At 37.3% G+C, this 15,553-nt stretch overlaps 1 protein-coding gene across 1 annotated transcript in view; it reads left to right on the top strand.

Annotated features, from left to right (window-relative positions):
* Positions 1–15,553, top strand: part of GPC5 (glypican 5) — a 771,517-nt gene that overhangs the window by 121,309 nt on the left and 634,655 nt on the right. Inside the window, 1 exon segment of the mRNA XM_050903280.1 lies at positions 9,492–10,186. Coding sequence (XP_050759237.1) covers positions 9,492–10,186 — 695 coding nt within the window.

The raw sequence follows: 15,553 nt of genomic DNA on the forward strand, positions 1-15,553 counted from the left end.
GCAGCTACACAGAATATTCTGTATAACTGTCATAAAGAAGTCCTCCTAGAAACAATTTCTCTTTCCTGAGACTTCCTTAGTGTTGAAATATCTTCTGAATTTCACTTAAATTTGGTAAGTTTATATACTAAAACTGTATGTCTTTTCCTAACCAGTTTAGATAACTGGGTTTTTATGTTGTTGTTGACAGGTGCTATTTTCCTCTTGTAATTGGGAAAGAGTGTATTTGTCTGCCTGATTATCTACCTCCTGAGAGTTTCTATCTTGTCACGTTAGAAATGGTACATTTATTAACCTATCTGAAACTTGGAAGTGCATACTTCAAATTCATTCCTTTTTACAGCATTCTGCAAACTAGGTACTGAAATATATGGCATAAACCAAAATGCTTTTGCATCACCGACATTAAGCAGAATTTTGCACATATCATTAATCAATAATAGTGATTCGATCACTAATCACTAATATACCAGAGCTATGCAGAGGGACATCATACAGTTTTTCTTCTTGATATCCAGTAGTTGTAGAGGAACATACCACTAACTTCAACATAATACAGATCCAGTCCTAAACTTCATTGTTCCTGAATCTTCCATGGAAAACATGGATGTTTGTTTAAGAAATGCAGCCTTAAAGGACATTTTTTTCCTCTCTTTTTTCTCAATAAAAATGAAGTGAAGGGAAGCAAAGTGAAGTGAAAGATAATAAATGCATGTAATCCCTCACCAAATTCTTTGGAGGCTCTTTGAAACCCATGACTTGTAGTCATATGTTAAGTAAACACACTCCTCAAATTTCTTTGACTGACTGGTGTGACAATTTTTAGTGTGGAATTCCTCAGACTATCAGATGCAGGAATTCACTAAACCTCAACCAACACTTAGAGGAAAGCTGTCAGATTAAATATTCAGTGATACAAAATGAATATATTTACTTGTTTGATGTGCAAGAAATGTTGATCTTTGCATTGATCTCAACACATTGATCTAGTGTTGCATCTACTAGAACCTGATTATCATTTCACTTTAACCTGTATAAATCAAAAACCAACTCACTGACATTGAGTGAGTATTGCCAGCGTAAAACTGGGATAATTGGGAAAAAAAAAAATCAGGTTCTAAACTTTCAAATATAAAGACAAAAGCTTCATCTGGTGTCAATCATCATCATAGCTTTATGGAAATCTTCCTGACGTTGTTCTTTCTCTTCATGTGTAATACCTCTCTGATTCCCTGATAATTACTTTTTATAAAGCTAGCATGTAAAGTCATGATGCTCAGGCAACCCTCTGGAAACCAAGTATGTACTTTATTTCGTTCTAAGAAAAACATGTTCCCAGCTGTGCAGAAGGAAAGAGGATTTGCATAAATATATTAGAAGTTTGTCATTTATCTGCCATTAAGACCACTTTGTAGAAGCGTGATCATCTCAGCTCTTTATTTGTATAAATTGCAGTATCCTATTATGTTTGATGACACTTTCTCTTAATTCCAGTTCCTTGCAAAAATCTTAGGGATTCACCCTGACTAAATGTAGATCTTAGTGTATCTGAGCCATTTGTTCTAACATCCCTTTATAGTCAAGGGAGAAGAACAAGCACTTCCAGAGAGCAGTTCATCTCAACAAAAAGTAGTCATCTAAGGTCAGAGAGATGAATCATGCCTTGTGAGAAACAAGTGCTTGTTTCTCTCACCTGACTTTTAGGGAGCTTCAAGTGACTAGCTCACATATATACTTTTGAAGTTATGTGAAATGAATTTTACTCTTCTAATCAATTAATTTTCTGACCCTCCTATCTCAACATCATCCTGCTATAAATTCCAAATTTCCCTTTTCAAAAAATACCCTTTTCATACATCTGAGATGACTTGCCTTCCTTATTTATTATGGCAAATGTGTAAAAATGCATTTCATAAATCATCATCAATTTAATGTCCTTTTACAAACCATGCACAACATTTTACGTCAAAAGATTTTCAAAGAACTTCATTATATGATACCAGTTTTAAAGCTGTGATCCCCTGGAGTGTTCTGCTTGCAACTCTGAGCATATTTCATTTCAAGGTAGTCAGCAATATATTCAAGATTTAGAAATATTTTCCTCCAACGAGAAAGCATTGCCTGTGAAATACACGGAACAATGCAAAATCAGAGAGAAAGTAAGCAGAATCCAAGATGAAAAAAAGATTTTGGTAGACCTCTATTTATTGGTAGTTATTTCTTCTCCTGGCAACATACAAAGCAATCTGCTCTTGTTGCTTCCAAAATGGCAAGATGAATGGTCCCATAGTCATCACTATTAAAAGGATAACAACAGACTGAAAAAAATAAAGAACAGTTTTCAGAGAAAAGTGGAATCACTGATTATAAATAGAGTAATAACCATGTGATGTTCATTCATGTGATTATTATTCATTCATTCATTCATTCATTCATATGACAGTCATTCAATATTAAAATATCATCTATCAAGGTATGATTAAATACTTTACATTCGAATTACAACTTAGGAGTATGTTGAATAGCAGATTCTAAGGCTAGATATTTTAAAATCAACAGTACTAAGTTTCACTGAAAAGTTCAAAAAGAATTTTCTGAACCATTGATGATGATTTTCATTAAGTTATAAAAATTAATGAAGCTCCAGAGAGCTGGAAAAGAGATAATTTTATTCCAACATTTTATAAAAAACAAATACAAGACTTGGAGATCATAGTGTCAGATCAGCTGAACATGAGTCCTGTTGCAGTGCTGGGTCTGTTCTTGAATGTATAAATAGGAAGATGGTGAAGAAAAAGAAAAAAACCCTGCATTTGTTGATTTAGAAAGCAAATTCTACATGGCAAAATAGTCAGTATCAGGATTACTAAGAAAAGATTAACACTGAGTGATGATACTAAGAAGATTATAAAATAAGAATGAGAAGTACAATTATCGGTTCAGACTAGCAAAAAGATGTAGCACAATCATGAGTGAAATTCATCTCACCTGGCTTTGGGACATGTTTTTCTAGATTCTTCAGCATATTAAATTTTCAAATAAAAGTTAAATGATTTTTTACATTGGTTAAATCGGGAATGAGTTTCTTATGAGTCCTCACAATTTCATTATGGGCAAAAAGGAGAGCACACCTTACATATGGATCCAAGAGAATTTGCTCTTTCTCTGATTAATGTTTTAATAGCTTTTCAAAGTGCAACAGTTCTTTTTAGTGTAATTGCAGTGACACTAATGCTTATGGCCCCAATTATCTATGATTGCTAACTCCTATTAATATTCCAACTAAAACTGTCATACACCAGCTTCCTAGTGTCTATGCTTTTCTCTGGTGCTATGCTCATGCCTCCTGTGCATTGCTCAGATGAATCATCAGTCCTGAGCTCTCTACGGGGAGGAGTGTGATGCTGCTGATGGAGGTTTCTTCCATGATGGTCTTGGGCCCTCTCAGGGTTAATTTTCAATCCTGTATTTGCTAATGGGGTATACTCTTGCCTACTGTCTGGGTCCTTGGGCTTAGTTACACCATGATTACTTCTTTTTTTTTTTAGTCCTCCGTGTAATATTTTAAAGAGAATTATGAAATTTCACAAAGCTAAAACAAAAAAACAAAAAAAAACCCACCACTGAAAAAAAATTAGAATATAACTAAACCAAACTCAAAATCACAGGATGTGCAAGAAGCTTCTGACATCCGAGTATCTGAGTAATTTGCCGTTCAACACAGGACAACTTAGGCAATGGTCAACTGATTCTAATTCAAGTTTCTTAATTTTTTTTTTTTTTTCAAAGAGAGCTAAAATAAATTCAAGACCAAACAAGACCTGACAAATTCTGAAGTCTGTTATGAGTAGTTATGGCTATAAAGCCTGAGGTGTAACACTTGGCAACACAAAGTTGGTTGGGCTGCAGGTTTAATCTGTTCTACCTGTTTTCTTACTGACTTCAATGGTGAGTCTATTAAATATTAATTATATATTAATCTATTAAACGGATTAATTGGAAATATATGTTAATGAGGAGCAGTTTTAGTGAGTCTCAGATATCTTCTGCTGGCACTTATCCTTTTGATCTCTCTCCCATATAACCTTCACAGGCAATGCCCTAATGAGTTCATTCCTTATAATTCATTTATATATCTTGAAGACTTTATTCTTCCAGCTCATTTTTCTGATACGATAAATGATTAGGGGATTTTGCAGTATATCTGGCACTGTGTACTACTTTGTGGTTAGGAATAATTACACTCAGTTTCCCACCTATACGTATTTCCTTGTTTGATATATTTTAAACAAAGATATTATGTATGTAATACAGGGTGGATTAATTTCTTTTCTATAATTATTCTTTTCCATAATTTTTGAATGCCTTTTGTTTACTAGGCTGTAAACTGTACCTGAGACATTCTCCTTGACTCCAGTAGGACAATGTATGCAAGATACATTTGATTGGACTATAAATCTTTAGTAGAGAGAGTTTGATGCTTCTGGATTATTTGCGCTGCCCGTAAACAGAAAGAAAACATATGAGATCACCAAGCATTAATGGCAACTGGCAACAGGATAATACTTCCCCATAGGTTTTTTCAAGTCATAATAACTTCATAGTATTATATTGCTTGGATTTAGTTGTCTGGATTCCTGTATGTTATGTGCTGATACTGAAGGTAATCCAGGCTCATCAGTTTTGGATCCCCTCTGGACTGTGAAAGGCATTGTTGCTAAATACTATGTCCATAGTTCAAGGATGAATTTTAAGCTGTCTGGTTATAATTTATTGAGTTCTATATGTAACCCTGACTAAGTGTGAATTAATTTATAAAATGTAATGTAGGCTGGTGAATTACTACTGAATTATAAGACTTCACAACGTGTTGGCCCACTACTAATACTGGATTTTTAATTTATTAGACTATCTTTGTGTTAAGTACTATGGATGTTTCAAAAGGTAATACTCAGAATTTAGACCATGCATTTTCTCATTTAGCAGCTTGTATAGAATATTTGTCTGTGTGAAGAAAGGGTAAACTTAAGAAAATGCAGTTGCTTTTATAACAACATGATTCCATAGAAATTTGTTTTAAATTAATTTTCTAAGGTACCTGTAGTAGAAAGACACTTTGCCAAAACTATTAAGGATGAGAATTGCAGGGTTGGTTTAAAATCCAATCCAAATTCTATTTCATTCTGTGCAATATTTCCATTAAATCTGATTAAAGTCCAGGAATACAAAACAAGATTTCTTTTTTGTTCTCTTTGTGAGTTGTTCTAGTAAACAAGTCATGTGTGTACTTTTGTGTTGTCTTTTAAAGCTGGTAATCCACTGGAGTGATTACTACATTGTGGTATCTTTATAATTTAGAACTACCCATGGCTCTCAGGAACAGAAAGATTAAAGAAAGTGAATGAAAGATTGCAAATCTTTTAAAGCAATGACCTGATAGTTATTTTATATCACTTTGTGATCGCATTGTTAAATACACTATTATCAAAAAAGAATGTATATATGTACTGATATGAACAATCAGCTGAATAAATGCAATACATAAAACAAACAAGTGCTCATCTATAGTTTTTTTCCTAGCCTTGTGTTTTGTTCCTTCTTAGCAAAACCAGGAAGAGAGATGTTACTGTTCTTTTGAAAAATTAATGAGTTAATATATTGACAGCCCTGATTTTTGATTTAGGAGTGTACAAATCATAATTTTAAGTGTAGCCAAAGAAAAATAAATTTGACATGTCACCCATGGTAAACACTAGACATTATTCACAGTAGTGCTGCAGGAGGTATCTGTAGGATATTGTATAGCAGTTACTTTGAAGATCTCATAAAGAATGGAGATAAGAGGCACGGAGCCTGCAGATTAAAAAATCATTTAATAACAATAAAAAGAGCTTGTCTGGCTCATCTTGGTTGTATTTAAAATATCTTTTATATGTATTGGATTTATACTGATTGAAAACTCACCACTTCTTTTATGTGGCTGAATAATTAAGACTGATGATGTTAGTCTAGGCCCATAGACTTAAAAGACAGAAAAACACATTGTTAAATCTATGATACTCTTGCAGTATTGAACCAGCATAACTTGATTTGTCATTGAAGTCTCTGAAAGTGTTGTAAATGACATAGATTGCCATCGTAAGGTGTTCACAGGAGCTGTTCAACAGTGAGAGTAAACATAGGTCTGCTTTGCTGTCTGTCATTCTTCAAGCTGTCTGAGAGCAAAACAAATCTCTGGAATAGCTTTGGCGGTTATAAAGTAGGAAATGTGGCAGTAGAATAAACCTGATTAACACATTTTGTAAGAAATCCTAAAATGAAAGTTGAACAGCATGATGCAGAATCATAAACACAAGTGGCCAATATTGTCATATGCTGTTTAGAAAAGCACAAATAATCAATAAATCATGCAGCTGATTATTTTATTCATTCATCTGTAGGTTACTGGGGTGCTAGCAAGGTAGTTCAATCTTGAAGGTTTGTTATTGTTTGGACCACATTGTAAAATCTATTGATTATCCATGTGCAGCATGATTTATTCTTTCATCTAATATTTGTGCTCTTGGTAATAGGATACTGCAGCCATGGATTGTAACATACATTTTAGATCACATACATTATGGTTTTCATCTAGGAAAAAGTAGTAATAAAAAATTGAGAAGGGTCATAAAAACCTTATTCATGTCATTCTAAAGAGATTATTATAACATCATTATTTTACTAACATAACCTACTTCAACAAATTTCATCTGAAGCATTGGCAAAATTTGTGTAAAAGACTGAATCTACAGTTACAAAACCAGCCATTTTCCTAGGAGGCTTTAATATTCTTCACACTTTATTATTTTAAACCATGTAAACCAAGAATCAATTTGACTTAAATTTTTGTCTTTGTTATTCTGGCTGCTCCAAGCTTTTATATGAAGGGTTCTTGAGTCAGTGACAAGTGGGTATCTAGAATTTAGTTCAGTTGTCTAGGCACAGCCATCTAGTACCATTTTAAATGCAAAACATCCACACAAAGCCTGCAGATGTGACACGACCTGCAGGATACCCATGCCCTTCCGGACAGGCAGATAAATGGCATCTACCATTGAAAATAGTATTAAACACTCTTAGGCAACTAAATAAAGCCTCCATAGTAGGATTGTACTTTCTTTGCATTCCTTGTTCCCTCCAATAAAAATGAGACATAGTGTACAGTAGAATATTTAGGGCTGTAATTTAGCTGTCCATGTATATGTGCCTCCATGTGAGCTAGATGTCCAAACTGCCTTTATAGCTGGTGGAGATCTTGTCCTTGGTTCAGTTGCCTTAAAGTGAGCGTCTTGATCAATATAATATGCCCTATCTGATATGTTGCGTCTCATCCAGACGGATGAGGGTCTCCCTCCAGAAGGACTTGGGTCTCCCATACACATGTGCACACCTACAAACAAGGGGTGCAGTGCAGGTGTCTCAGGTACGATCTGGCACGAGGTGCTGAGGTTGAGAAAGGTCACAGAGCCGGTGGTGATGCAGGCAGCTGTGGTCTACAGAGTTACTCAGCTGGCACTTCTGTCTGTCAACTCATGGGCTAAACTGAAGAGGCTTTGCTGTATTGAGTAGGTCTCCATTGGTGGGAGCCTAGCTCTGTGTAGGGTCCTGACTTTAGGAGTCTGACTTTTGAAACAAATCAAATCCTTTGCTGAATCACTGTGGTATTTGGCACGTATGAATGATTATAGTGAAATTCACTTTAGGAGAGATGCATATATGTATGTGCCATAGTAATGAAAAAAAAAAGACAAATGGGATGCATATTCTTACTCTTTACTGTGAGCAGTCAACACTTTTTTTCTTACTTATGTGAATGTGAGAGGAATGGAAAAGAGAGAGAGCAACATCAGTCTTAAGGGTGATGTGAAATATGAAACTAAGAGTTAATAGATAATACATAACAGAGGAATAGAGGAATATAGGTAATGACTGATTTATAAGCATGTATCTCATTTTTATTGGAGAAAACAAAGAATGCATAGAAAGTATAAGCAGGTTAGTTTAATATGTCTTCTCTGTGATCTTTTCACAAAGCATGCAATTTCAAACCCACTGAAGTCAGTGAGAATCATTTCACTGACCTGAACAAGCTTTTTATCAGAATATAAGACATTTATTCTTATGCATAGGTATATATTAAAGATGTGATAGCCAGTCTTGGTTGTTATATTAAAATTATTATGAGTTCTCTACTATTCCTTTCAGTCAGTGACTTAACATCAGAGTTCAGATTGCTTCAGTAATTGCCTGACATAGTTTGACACTATTTGATTCTGCCTATTTTTAACATCACTGTTTGGACAGTATTAACTGTACTTCATGCTTTTACTCACTTTATTTCTATAGAGTCCCATTAAAAAAATAAATGTGAAAAAATAAATACATGAAAACTTGTAAAGTTTGAATGAATAAAAGAAAGTTACTGAGTCATAGCCATCCAGTGGATAAAATGGGTTAATACTTGTAATATGTGTTTCTATGTATTTTTATTCTCAACTCTAAGGTAAGTTTCCTTTTGATCTATATATTGCTCCTTTGCCTTCCCTGAAGTGCAAGCTTCTCAGGCAGATCTAGGAAATTCCTCAATGTGAGCACTCTTTGAAAACCAGCATTTTTCCTTACCTGCAAATCATAGATCAAGTCAGGAGAGAGAATACTTCTCCAGTATACTTTAACTGTTTTATTAAAAACTGCTCAGTGTACTTACGGATTGCCACCTAACACATGAAACGTAAGTTTATCCTTTCAGGCTTTACCGGTTATGCAGATCTTGAGGCTTAGAGAGGGTGTATCCATCACAGTGCCCAAGGAGAGCAATACTGCACGTTCCAGCGCTTTGCTTGACCGTAGCAATTGCCAGACCAAACAGCATTGTTTAAAAGCACGTTCTCATGTGTGTTTGGTACCTCTCCTTCCTTTGGAAGACAAGAAGACAAAACTGTTTGATCTTTTAAAAGTTAAGTTTTAAAGGAATGGAAGAGTTGTTTAAATTGTTTAATGTTACTTTTGTCCATCCATTTAGGATGGTAAGAGGAATGACTTGAAGTGGAGTGACTGAGAGTATTTAACTTTCTGTTGCAACTTGCAGAATGAGTTGTGAGATGAGTGAGCTATTGTATGTATATATGTAGACAGATACAGTAGGGCTTTGTTGTATTTCATAACTTAATAACTCAGCTTACAATCAATTGCTTTGTATATTTTTTTAGACTGTGTTTAATATATCCTGCCAAGAAAACATTGTTAATTGTGTTGTAACATTACTTGTAAGGTGTTCGCCTATACACAAAAGACAGTTGTCACAGTTTGTGAGAAGTTTGTCTCTTCATAAATTCTATTCAAAAATGCATTCAGGATAAATGTAAGATGTCCTGATGTAATTGTTTTAAGTTCTTACTCTAATTTCTTATTTTTTACACCTTAAAAATAATGAACCTTTTTTTTTATTACAGAAACCTTTGAAATGCTTATCAGGCTGGCTGAGAATTACACAAGCACACTTTTCTGCAATGTGTATAGAAACATGGCTGCTGAGGCTACTACATGTGTTCAGGAGTTTTTCACAGATGTTGGACTCTTCATATTTGGCACAGATGTTAGCACAGAGGAATTTGTCAACAGATTTTTTGACACCCTGTTCCCAGTAGTCTACAATCACGTGATTAACCCTGGTCTGACTGACATTTCACTGGAGTATGCGGAGTGCCTCCGGATGGCAAGAAGAGACATCAGGCCCTTCGGTAACGTTCCCAAAAAGGCCATAGGACAAATGGGAAGATCACTGTTACCCAGCCGCACTTTCTTGCAGGCTCTGAATTTGGGGATTGAAGTGATCAATACAACAGATCATCTGCATTTCTCTAAAGACTGCAGCAGAGCTTTACTGAGAATGCAGTACTGCCCACATTGCCAAGGGCTGACTTTAAGTAAGCCCTGTATGGGCTACTGCCTCAACGTCATCCGAGGCTGCTTAGCTAACATGGCAGAAGTTGATCTTCATTGGCGGGGATATATTCGGTCCCTGGAGGAGCTCTCAAGTGCCATGAGTGGAACATACGACATCGAGCACGTGCTTCTAAACTTCCATTCGCTTGTTAATGATGCTCTCGTACAGGCTCGTATCAATGGGCCAGAATTATCTGAGCAGGTAAGAAGCTGTTTTTATCCACGCTCGGTGCAAACATGACACTAAGAAAAGTAGCACTGATAACTATTACTTGTTTGGCTATTTTTATGGTGGTGAACACATTTGTATCCGAGTTCAGCTTTATTCGACAATGCATTTTTCCAGCACTGCCAGTTTTTATTTTAATCATGCACATGACCTGCTAATTTCCCATATTTTATTCACAAGTTTAACATCAAGTAGAGATTTAACATTTGGCAGCATTTACAGTAAAGGCTTTTCAAAATTAAAAGAATTCTTGTGTGGAATTTATCTTTTCCTGTTTCCCATGGAACCACAGCTTTTTTCAGAATTTTGCTGAGTGAAAATTTTTGTTGCACAATCCAATGGAAACTTCTATTCCTTCACTCTTTTTATTTAGAAGTTAACATTTTCAGTAGATGCACTGAATAGCTTTAGGTTTAACTTTACAACTGCCTCTGTTGAGTTCTGCTGAACAAGGGTGAACAATCAAATGTGTCAGTAAGTTTGGAAGCTTAAAATATTAACAAGAGGAAAGTAAATCATCTGGTGAAAAACTAATTGCACAAATATTCTATAAAAACAGAATAATGCCCTGACATTTGTGTAAATGAGAGTGTTAAATCTCAGCAATAATATTTGTTTGCATATCGGAAACTTGTTATACGACATACTGAGAATAATTTTTAGGAGCACAAAAAAAAGTTTTTCATGAACATAAGAAAATTTTTTAATTGCTTCATTGTTATCTTATATGCACATAATGGTAAATTTAAACAATCCTTCTTTTAGATACCAGTGGCCTGTGTTAAAGAACCTATTGCATATATTATTTGCATAATTTTGTAGGTTTCCGAGAAAGTAGCACAGTTCGTTTGTAACATGAACTAAGTTCTTCCTTACGTATACTTAAGAGAAAAAACAAGTTCTGTGAGAGCTATATTAGCTGTGAATGCATGAAGTGAAGAATTTTAAGATACTGTTAGGGAAAATAGACGTTATTTAGCTACACATTAGAAAGAAAGCTAGTATATCTGCAGATTTATGAAGGTTATGTAAGTAGCAAAATTTGAGTTCTTCCTATGTTATATTTAATCCAGAATATGTTTTGTAATTGTATTTTTTTCTGTATTCTTACATGCAGACTTCACTGACAGTGACATATTCTCTGTGTAGTGCTGGATTGGATATCTTGGTCTGGGGAGATGCCTTTAGTTTTGCAGTATACACAGGTCTAAACAGGGTGTCTGGGTGTCACTGTGGTGTGGCATCAGCTGAGGTACAGTAATACTTCTAGGACTGCCACAGCCTGCCCCTTTACATGACTGGCTGAAGTTGAAGCAGCGTGTTCTGCTAAGCAGCTGATATGACCTCTGACAATAAACAACTTGACCTAATATAATAAATAGAGGATTCTTCATTTCTTACTAAGACCCACAGTCTATTAAAATGGGTTCTTCGTCCTGCTTGTAGTCAGTGAATAACACGGAAATTGCCCATTTCTATGAATTTCCCATTTTATCTGCCTTATACCAGCCAGCTACATTAGCCAGAATCTCCTGCTGCTGAACTTCCTTGAGAAAAACTGTGATTTTTTTTAAAATGTTTTTCACTAACAGTTTGGCTCAAAAGTGGCCCACTGATGTCTAATTCCTAATATGTTTCAGAGCTACAGTTGCCTTTTAGGGATATTCCCTATTCCTCCTCAGATTTTTGGGGGATCTTTTTTGCCTACAATTTTCAGGAACAAGCTAGAATAAGAAAGTAAAGGCTCAAGGGAAGGACTTCTGTTTCCTGTTTCAACAGTGAAACGTCATTGGCCCAGACTTAAAAGTCTCTCAGCACACCCATGTTTTCAAAATGAAAGTTTTTACTCTCCAAAATAGTATATTTCACTCAATTTTAGTAAAAAAGGGTGAAGAACCCTCCACTCAGTGTTTTGGCTTAATGAAAATTTCAGATTGATCCAAAATAAAGTGCTTTGTTTTGATATTCCTGAAAACTCTATGCCTTCCTTCTCCCCTTCCCTCATACAATGTAAGGAATACTAAAATTTCTTATGTAATGATATTTTGTGCCAATGTGTTTGTTTGAAGATCAAGTGTTTACTTCTGTTGTGTTAAGATCTCATACAGAATCACTTCCAAACTTTAAAAACTAAATATTTCATTTTTCACTCAATCCGCGTCAGACCCATGCATTTAGACATATCTTTCACTTAATCTCTATGTTATAATTGACCAGTCCTTTCTCTCTTTGATCTATAATTTGGTAAAATAAGACTATGATGCATTGATGCCTTGAAACATGGTGATCTACTCAGTTGGTTCTGATTTGCTGAGTACGTATTGTGGTTTAACCCCAGCCGGCAATCAAGCACCACGCAGCTGCTCTCTCACTCCCCCTCCACCCCCAGTGGGATGGGGGAGAGAATCAGGAAAAAAAAAGTAAAACTCGTGGATTGAGATAAAGACAGTTTAATAGGACAGAAAAGGAAGGGAAAATAATAATAATAATAATAATAACAATAATAATAGAATAGACAAAACAAGTGATGCACAGTACAATTGCTCACCACCTGTTGACTGATGCCCAGCTAATCCCTGAGCCGTGGTGCGCCCTGGCCAGCTCCCCCCAGTTTATATACTGGGCATGACGTCATATGGTATGGAATACTCCTTTGGCTCGTTTGGGTCAGCTGTCCTGTCTGTGTCCCCTCCCAGCTTCTTGTGCACTCCCAGCCTCCCCTGGCAGGGCAGTATGAGAAGCTGAGAAGTCCTTGACTTAGTATAAACACTGCTTAGCAACAACTAAAACGTCAGTGTGTTATCGACATTATTCTCACACTAAATCCAAAACACAGCACTATACCAGCTACTAAGAAGAAAATTAACTCTATCCCAGCCGAAACCAGGACAATATCCACCCCTTATTCTATACCATCTACGTCATGTCCACATCCCACGCTTTCCAATAAATTTTCAATTAATCACTACCACTTTTCCTGTCTTTTGATACATATACACACACATATCATTCCCTTAGTCTATGGGCTTTTAAAATGTCCGTTCAGTTCATTTAGTCCATGACTTTGGGCTCCATCTGTCGTAGCAGTCTGGGCAGGAGGGATGGTGCGAAGTCCGCTCCGTTGGCAGAGCAGGATCGGGCTTCGGTGTGGCGCAGTGGGCAGATGACATAGGGCGCAGCAGGAGGATGGTGTGTGGTGTTGGATTGCTGCATGCTGCAGTCAGTTCTGGTTCCATCACTACTGCGCTTCGCTTGGTTTTATCAGAGTTCATTCTTCATTAATCTGGGTGATTCTTACTGTAATACCATTGATATAGCATATAACAACTACAGTAGTGATGACATACAGCAGCAGGGTTATATAGCAATTAACATCATACAATTTAATTCGTTGGCTGTTCTCACCTAAAATCAAATCCCCTTGAGGCACACATCGGACTTCCCCATCCTTCTGCATCACCCACCAGGTGCACCCAGGTCCTTGAGCAAAAGCAATCCCACGAATGGGTTTGCCTTTGCCTGAGGCAGGAGTGACCCAGACTGTCTTCCCTAGCATATTCTTCATGTGCACTACAGGGACTTTATCCCCTTCTACAGTACGTAAAAGTTCTGATTGGGCGGGGCCAGCTCGATTGGTAGATCCCCTAGTGTTAACTAACCAGGTGGCCTTTGATAAATGTGTGTCCCAGTGTTTGAAGGTTCCACCACCCATGGCTCTCAATGTAGTCTTTAACAATCCATTGTATCGTTTGATTTTCCCAGAGGCTGGTGCATGACAGGGGGTGTGATATACCTACTCAATGCCATGCTCTTTGGCCTAAATGTCTATGAGGTTATTTTGGAAATGAGTCCCGTTGTCTGACTCAATTCTTTCTGGGGTTCCATGTCACCATAAGACTTGCTTCTCAAGGCCTAGGATAGTATTCGGAGCGGTGGCATGGGGCACAGGATATGTTTCCAGCCATCCAGTGTTTTCCCACAATACGACAGGACCCATCAGTGAACAGGGCATATTGCCTCTCATTTTCTGGCAGTTTATTATACAGTGGGGCCTCTTCAGCACGCATTACCTCCTCCTCTGGTGATATTCTAAAATCTTTGCCTTCTGGCCAGTCTGTGATCACTTCTAAAATTCCTGGGCGACTGGGGTTTCCTATTTGAGTTTTGTGTGATCAGTGCAACCTCATTACTCCATGTAGCATCAGTTGCATGACGTGTAGAGGGGACCTTCCCTTTGAACATCCAGCCCAGCACCGGCAGTCAGGGTGCTAAGAGGAGCTGTGTTTCAGTACCAACCACTTCTGAAGCAGATTGAACTCCTTCATATGCTGCCAATACCACTTTTTCAGTTGGAGTATAGCAGGCCTCAGATCCTCGATATCCCCGACTCCAAAACCCTAGAGGTCGACCTTGGGTCTCCCCAGGTGCTTTCTGCCAGAGACTCCAGGTAGGGCCGTTCTCCCCAGCTGCAGTGTAGAGCATATTTTTAACATCTGGTCCTGCCCGGACTGGCCCAAGGGCTACTGCATGAACTATCTCCCGTTTAATTTGTTCAAAGGCTTGTTGTTGCTCTGGACCCCATTTAAAATTGTTCTTCTTCCAGGTCACTTGATAGAGAGGGCTTACAATCAGGCTGTAATTTGGAATATGCTGTCGTGGTTTAACCCCAGTCAGCAACTCAGCACCACGCAGCCGCTTCCCCCTCCCCCTCCCAGTGGGGTGAGGAGGAGGAAAGCAAAGGAAAAAAAAAAGTAAAACTCGTGGGTTGAGATAAGAACAGTTTAATAACTAAAGTAAAATATAATACTAACAATAGTAATAATGAAATATAATAATAATAGTAATGAAAAGGAATGCAACAAAAGAGGGGGGGGGGGAAGGAAAAAAAACCAGTGATGCACAATGCAATTGCTCACCACCCGCTGACCGATGCTCAGTTAGTTCCCGAACCGCGATCCGCGCCTTCCGGGCAGCTCCCCCCTGTTTATATACTGGGCATGACGTTCCATGGTATGGAATACCCCTTTGGCTAGTTCAAGTCAGCTGCCCCGGCTGTGCTCCCTCCCAGCTCCTTGCACACCTGCTTGCTGGCAGAGCATGGGAAACTGAAAAGTCCTTGGCTTAAGATAAGCGCTACTTAGCAACAACTAAAACATCAGAGTGTTATCAACACTATTCTCACACTAAATCCAAAACACAGCACTGTACCAGCTACTAAAAAGAAAGTTAACTCTGTCCCAGCCGAAACCAGGACATATGCATTCTCCAAAAACCCGCAATGCCTAAGAAAGCTTGTGTTTCCTGTTTACTATTTGGTGGAGACATAGCTGCTATTTTGCT

Source organism: Gymnogyps californianus, chromosome 1 (genome assembly GCF_018139145.2).
Source record: "Gymnogyps californianus isolate 813 chromosome 1, ASM1813914v2, whole genome shotgun sequence".
Taxonomy (NCBI): domain Eukaryota; kingdom Metazoa; phylum Chordata; class Aves; order Accipitriformes; family Cathartidae; genus Gymnogyps; species Gymnogyps californianus.